Below are 7,500 nucleotides of genomic sequence, written 5' to 3'. Positions count from 1 at the left end.
CAACATAAGCAAAAGGAAATGTATTATGTCTGGCCAATTAAAGCACTCGTTCCAAATTCCCCGCGTCTCAGCATTTGAACAAAATGGCTGATGCTGTGGTTGATTTTGATGCTTATGTGCACGTTTGTTTTTCACTAAGCATAAACCACTTATACTTTTGCTTTTGCTTGCAATCGTGCTTGCGTCGCTAGTGAAAACCAGGCTTTAGAGCATACGATTCCAGGTCCACTTGTAAAAGAGCCTTAAAAGCCTCATTTTTCATCACCCTTCCAACCTACACCGGAAGTTATCCTTCATAGGTGTGATGTAAAAACAAGTGCTTTTGGTCTATGAAAAGGTACCCCGAAAGTCTGTGTCCCATGCTGCTTATGAAACTGATGAAAGATTTCAGATACCACAACTCCAAGCACGTTGTGTTTGAGACAACTTTCTGGCAAAATGTACTGATAAAGCTTGTATAAAAAAAACTTTATTCACAAACTTTGTAGAGAGTAATAAAAAGAATCAAATTCAAATAAGGACTCACTCTACTGTGAAAACTATGGTGCAAAATCCAAACATTTGGTGATCTATGAGACATTCACCGATATGATCTTATTGGTTTTATTTACATGCGTAATAGGACTACATGCTGTCCAATATGGAAATAATTGGATGAGAAAAATGCTGAGGACAGCCAAAATTGGACGCGGCGTATTCCGAGTCCAATTTCTTAATCCGAGGAATTTTTTGACTCCAATTATTTCCAAATTGGACAGCATGTAGTCCTATTACATATGCATGTATAGCTAATCAGTTGTAATTGAGCATTGCTCGGTCATGCTGTTATCCTTAAATAAAAGCAAACTAAAATATTGTGATTTATTTTTTATTTCCAAAATATTGCCTGAATTGCAGAGAAATTCTTCGTTTGCTTCGATTAAAGCGCGAGAGGCATTTTTTCGCTTTCCGTAACCCTGCGATCGCCTCAAGTTGTTGCCTTGAATTTGCAAATTCACGATCTCGCAAAAATACTGTAGTTTCTGCCAAAGTTATTTTAAATGACGGTCCAATGAGCACTGCATGACAGCAAAACTTAATTTCTGGTTCGTATTCGTGATCGTTTTGTGCTCTCCCCTTTGCCATGATTTCTAAGAAATTGCAAATCCAGGTTTTTTGTTTTCAGTTGCCAGATATTTCCTCGATGTAATTTCGCTTCTTTTCATGTTCGAATGACATCTGAGCATTGCCCCATCTTGTGGTCCCGGTAGACAACTTTTAGCAGAGCTTCGCGCGCCAATGAGACGCGCGCGGAGCACCATGGGTAAGAAAATATGGCCACTCATCTGTGCGAAAAAATTTGGTTTTGGTCATCGTACGACCGTTCGACCCCGCCATATATGCCAATTTGACCATATCGAGGCCGTATTCCACCTGACACTCCAGCTAGTTTACAGCGTTCATCTTTGATACTGAACATCCTTGTTATGGTGTCTGTTATGGTCAATTAAGTCTTGTCAAAACAAGGTATCCGCTGACCAGTCTCTCGTGATCATATCGAAAGCTCAAGTTTAGAGCTCACCGAGGTCAGCTGTTTTTGTTAAGCTGACCCCTTACCAGGTTGAACAGTTGACTCTGACATGGCTTTTTTCCTTTTCCGTTTGCTTGCTGAGGATTTGCTTGTGTTCTTTTAAAACTCGTGCGATTCAAGAAAAAAATCATTGCCTAACTGTTGAATTCCACAGTAAATTTCACCTCGCTTCGTGATTCATGGGATATCGGTTTTTCGTGTGAATATTACTAGTTAGGCAATGAATTTTCCTATAGAGTGTTTTCACGTGACGTCACAGCGGCCATGTTTGTGTACCTAAACAATGGAAAGGCAGCAATGTTGGTATACCCAAGTAATTCTCCGGGAATTGAGCTCTGTTATCATGCAAACGTTTTCTTTTGCCTCGGTGGAAAAACAAGTTTACTATATAAAAGAAAGGGAAGAAAATGATTTAATTAAGCAGTAACCAGAAACACCAAAACGCGGACAATTCGAAAACTTTTTATTTTCACTAACCATACAGCCAGTAAGAATAAAAAACCTGGGAGCTCCGCTTTTAGGCTTGGCTAAATCTATATATTGTCGATTAGATTTAAAAAACGCTCTTCCCGGGTTGGTTTGCTGGTTAAACAAAAATGCCCACCAAGCCATGCGGTGAAAGTTGTTTTGATTTCGGGCCCGTGGTCATCCATTCAATGATAACCAATCAGGTAATACAATGCATTTTCGTAATAGAACGGACATTATCGAAATTTTACTTCCGGGTCTGCCGTTTTCCTAGGTAATGAAGCTCAGAATAGTTCCCGTTGATCGGTAACTTAAGGTGAAAAGACATTTGAGGTTGGTTAAACAAAAACAAAACAAAAAAGAAAAAGAAAAATCGACGAACAGACCTTTTTACGGTTTCTGACGCCATATTGGTTGGGGAGCAAACACGGCTTCAATAACAGTGAATGTATGAAAATTTTGGCGACTTCGAACCATTACAAATCCTTTAAGGTCCGACGATTGTGGATAGCGAGAGTGCCTCTCAAACAGCACTTCTATTGGGATTATTTTCGTGAAGTATGACGATCAGAATCAAGCTATAACGACCGTAAACGAAATTTGTAAATTTCATATAATCCCTTGTAAACAAAGTTATGCAAATTCCCGTGAAATTTGAAGCGACATGAGGAGATTTCTAATGTCCAATTTTCAGACGTTTTGCCTTGTGCAATGATCGAATTTTCCGTTGAGTCAATGATATTAATAAAATGACTAAAAACATTTTAATATTTTTGAAATCTGCCTTTTTGCAGGGGAGTTATAGAGGTTTGAATTCGTCCAAAATCCCATACATTCACTGTAATTTAAGTCGCGTTTGACCCCTAACCAAGATGGCGTCAGAAACCGTGAAAAGTTCTATTCTCGCCAGTCTTGTTCGTTAGATTTTACGCCTGAATGGTCACGTCTCCACTTTTCATCTCGAAAACCGGGCTGAAAGTCGCCATAGGAATAGACCCAGTTTCATCCAGGTGACCGAGCCAATCTGGTGTACCAGGATCATGTGAAGAGGCCCTAACACTCACTCAACTCACTCACTCACTCACTCACTCACTCACTTACATATTAAAACTCTTTCCGTTTTTGAGTTAAAACATTTTCTACATTAGGTAAAATTTCAATATCGCTATGGTATTCTCATTCCTTTTCAGATCCCTTCTGATCAGTTAAAATGTTTGTGGACTTAAATACTTACTGAAGTACATATACACAGTCAAGATGGAAACCATCGAGCGTCTTGCAGTCATAATATTTTCTATTTGTACCTTGTGGGGTAAGTAAAATTGTTTTCATTTCTTTATCAAATTAATCTATACGGAGGGTGACTTTGCTTGGCCAATTTGAACCCTCAAGGAAAATTTAATTGAATTAGTATAGGTAATCGCATGGGGCGGAGTAAAATTAAGGATTAATATCACGAGTGTTTTCAGAAGTTGCTGAAATTGCCCGAGTCGCGCAACAACATAGAGGGCAAAATTACTGAACGCTGATTGGTCAATAAAGAAGGCATTTTTTCTTCATTTTGTTTGTGAAGAGACTAATATTACTCGCTCACGATTGGCTAAACGCACCGCTCTCACTTTCAGTTGGTTTCTTCATTTTCAGCAAAACAGCTTTTTTCTTTCGAAGTTTGTCTTTTGATATATTCGCGTTGCATTCGCTAAAATGCCATAAAGGATCAAGAACTAGATACTCCGAAAGATGAATTTTTGAGTGATAAGAGGAAGAGCAAAAGATTTTTTTCATGAAAAACTTAAAACTTGCGGGATTGTGAGGTTGAAAAACAATGATGATTCAACGCGTCAAGGGCTTTCACGTTTTTTCTTTTACCAAGGCATCTTGCAGCTCACCGGAAAAAGGTGACCAAACATTTTTCCATTGATGGGAGAAACGAGTAGCTCAAACTTGGTGGAAGAAGTTCTTTCTGTGGACAAACCGTTAGCTATTTTTACGGATGCGTGTTTTTAAGTGGATTCTTATTTTCAAGTGGTAGATATTTAAATGCAGGAACGAAGCGACTTGAACTCGTACTCGGCACTAACTCCAAGTAGTCCATAGGCCTGATAAATTTTTCCTGCCAGTTTTCTGGACAAGTTATCAGTCGCATCATTATGAAGAATGCACCAGGATATGGAAAAAGAAACTATGATAGCCATCACTAGTGCGTAGCTGCAAGGGTCTTTTTTTTGGCATTTAAAATCTTAAAAATCTCTCTCCAGCATGAAAACGAGGCTAAAACAAAAAATAATGTCCAAATGCGAATTATATTATTGGTCTTTTACAGCAAGCAAGGATAGATGTGATAATAAATATTTTTTGGAGTTTTCACATCATGGAAAAGACGATTTTAAGAATATTTTTTGAGTGAAGGATCTCGCATGATTCTCTATGAATTATCAACGGGATAATCAACATGGCGGCTCATAGGTCAGCTAATGTTATCTTATTGTTTTCATCGCCTTCGGGAAACTGGAATGTGTTGAAAACTTCAATGGCGTCCTCGCCAGCAAAGTTTAGCAATATAGCTACTTTGATGGAATCATCTTTCTTTTCGCTGCCCGAAGCTGTTAAGTATATCTGATATTGCTTCTTAAATCTTCTCCAATTTTCTGACGTGTTTCTGTGGAAACTCAACGCACTAGGTTGGTGAAAGCTGTCCATGTTTTAACTCCCTCCTCTGAACACCATGTCATGATAAATTCCGAATGTCGTGCCGAGCCGGTGCTAAGTTCAAGTGAGCATGCGTGCTAAGTCACGCAAGGTTCTAACGTGAAATACGTTGTATAGGTATGCGCCGGCCGATAGGGTAGGCTCTTTGATCATGAGGTTCTCAGTCCTTAAATAGTCCTTAGATAGGGACACTAAATTGCAGTATCAACCCCAACGCGCAAAACGAAAAAGATAGGGTCTATTAAAACTGTACTACACGCCTGAATTTACACGTTTCCAAGTTTAACACAGCGATTTTAAAGCTAGGGACGTATTGCCGTACGTGCGCTCGTCACTGCCTTAAATCGGGCGCCATTTTTTTGGTTTTGGGCCTTAAAAGGCGTATCAAATCTTGATTTTCTACCCTTAAATAGGGTCAGGGTTTGAGAACCTTGGCGGCACACACCTATCCTAAATTGTCGGGAGTATCCCCCTGGGGAGGGGGAGGACCCTTGATCTCTTGTTGTCGAACTTTATAGAATTTCCGGCAGCTGAAATTGGAATTTGTGTGAGGAATATACGCCAACTTCCAGAGACAGTGAAGACTCGCTGAGCTCCAAATTTGATGTTTACGTCGTAAAAACCTTCTCCGCAATGCAATGACCTTTTTACAAAAACTGTACATGCATTGGAAAAAGGATATCCCTTATTACATGACAAGAACTTTGACAAATCAGACAAGCAATCGATCACATTAAAACGAAACAAAACAAAGTCACAGTTCCATGATGGTCATCACGCAGTCACGCAACGATTATAACATAGAACTTCATAGAAAATTAAACAACGGATGTCAACCGAAAAACTGAGCTCAAAGTACTGCTCTGCAGTGAGAATTTTTTTAAGTTCAACGGCATGTCAACAGTTCCGAAGAAAACCAACGACTCGAAAAACAGCAAACCAGCAAAGTGTTGTCAGCAAAAACATGTGAATACTTGCCTTTTTGAAAAATTACCAGGCCTTTTATTCCACTGCTGATGTTTTTCCTTCTCTTTAAATTGCAACGGTTAGTAAGCGAAAACTTGCATTTTGAGAGGTGGAATCCAACGTTTTGTCGCGCCATAGTAAAAAAAAAAAAAAATTCGGAGCTGTCGGTACTCGGGATGGGAAAATACTAGCAAGGACTGCTAGAGTGCACAGGATTGGCCAATCAAATCAAATCGAGGCGAGTAGTCAGTCACACGAAAACTCTCAAATCGTCACGATTAGTAAGCGTCTCGCTTCGATTGAACGCAATTAACGCGATAACAATCACAAAGCTTCCCCCTAAATCTACTGTTCAAGAAAACATAAAACGGTTGCGATTACCCTAACTTTAAAATAATACTAAAGCTATTGTTCACTGGATTGTTGTAGATACATAGTTGACGCTTGGGCTTAGCGGGACACTTACTGAAAGACGCTTATTGATGCAATATCTGGGTGCATCTAGAGATAAGATGCAATCCTGAGGAAAAATGCAATCAAAAAGACTAAAATCACTCATCAAGACGTTTTTGGTCAATGGTAATATTCTTGAGAGATTTACAACAGTTTATACCTTTTTACCCATCCCCCTTCCTCGGAAAGTATGAAAAAAAAAATTCTCGGAAATACTTTTTTCAGCATTTCAGGGTAAATTGACACTCACTTAAGCAATTTTTTTTCTTTTTTAACATGATCACCGTGGATTTAAAGCAAGATTGTTTCTCGTCTTGCTCGGGTCTTTTCGCACTTTGAGCATTTGTTGCCATACATTCACTTACATGGAGAAACAAAGCTAAAAGAAAAAAAAATTGACATGGAGCAACTTCAGAGACCTTGCTTCCCCGAGCAACATAAAAGGACTGCTTACAAAAAGCGTAAAGAAAGAAAAATTCCGGCCAACTAAAACTCCCTTGCAGAATCTTTCCCCGTTACTTTAAGTTTAACTGACCACCTTCAACTGGCAGAAGCTATGTAGAACGATCAAACAAGCACAGGTTGAAAGCATATTTGTTTACATCTCAGCGCGCGGTTGGGAAACTGGATACTACAATTTTCAACAACCAATCAGACAAAAGCCTCCTCTGTTTTGTCCCTGTCTTTTTATGTTCAATCTGAGCTACTTCAGTTAGTTTTAATTTCTCTGGTACTAGCTTTTTTCATGTATACCTGTGGCCAACTTGTTTTCCCTGTTTTCTGCTCCAAAACACTTTCTCCGACTGCAACGACTACAGTAAGGAACAAGTTCGATGTTTGACTCAAGTTTACATCAGCAATCACAGACATAAATAACGCAACACGGAGGACGAAAAGTGAAGTGAATCATTGTGAAATCTTGAGAAACACATAAGAAAGATGCTGAAACAAAGAGTGTTTGACTTTCCCCGATTTTCAATACTAATATTAATATTTGTACTTTTTTCTGGCAGCAAACTATTCGATGACGACAAGTGCAAGTCAAATGCCACGTATGTATTGAAAACCTTTTTATTTTAATTCTTTAAGATAAACGGATGACAATTCAAACCTTTTTTATTATCTCTGGCGCCTTTAGCAATGAGTTCACTCTAAACATAATACAATTTTACCAATGAGATAATTCTCATATATATATATATATAATATATATATATATATATATATTATATATATATATATACCAATTGCAAGTCTATAGTGTGGTGTGAGGGCGAAGAGCGCTTAATACCATTACAAGTAGAGTGAAAACAAAGTAAACACACAAGGCAAAG

General features: G+C 38.6%; 2 protein-coding genes across 2 annotated transcripts in view; one reads left to right on the top strand and one right to left on the bottom strand.

Annotated features, from left to right (window-relative positions):
* Positions 1–7,500, bottom strand: part of LOC138028580 (uncharacterized) — a 71,529-nt gene that overhangs the window by 50,903 nt on the left and 13,126 nt on the right. The window lies entirely within an intron of this gene.
* The window catches only part of LOC138029905 (membrane frizzled-related protein-like), a 29,780-nt gene that overhangs the window by 13,139 nt on the left and 9,141 nt on the right, over positions 1–7,500 (top strand). Inside the window, exons 2-3 of the mRNA XM_068877755.1 lie at positions 3,229–3,350; positions 7,180–7,218. Of these exons, the coding sequence (XP_068733856.1) occupies positions 3,296–3,350; positions 7,180–7,218 (94 nt within the window). The 5' untranslated portion in view covers positions 3,229–3,295. The remainder of the gene's footprint in view (positions 1–3,228; positions 3,351–7,179; positions 7,219–7,500) is intronic.

Source organism: Montipora capricornis, chromosome 13 (assembly GCF_036669925.1).
Source record: "Montipora capricornis isolate CH-2021 chromosome 13, ASM3666992v2, whole genome shotgun sequence".
Taxonomy (NCBI): domain Eukaryota; kingdom Metazoa; phylum Cnidaria; class Anthozoa; order Scleractinia; family Acroporidae; genus Montipora; species Montipora capricornis.
The sequence above is the reverse complement of the archived record's forward strand: the minus strand, read 5'-3'. Positions and strand labels throughout refer to the sequence as shown.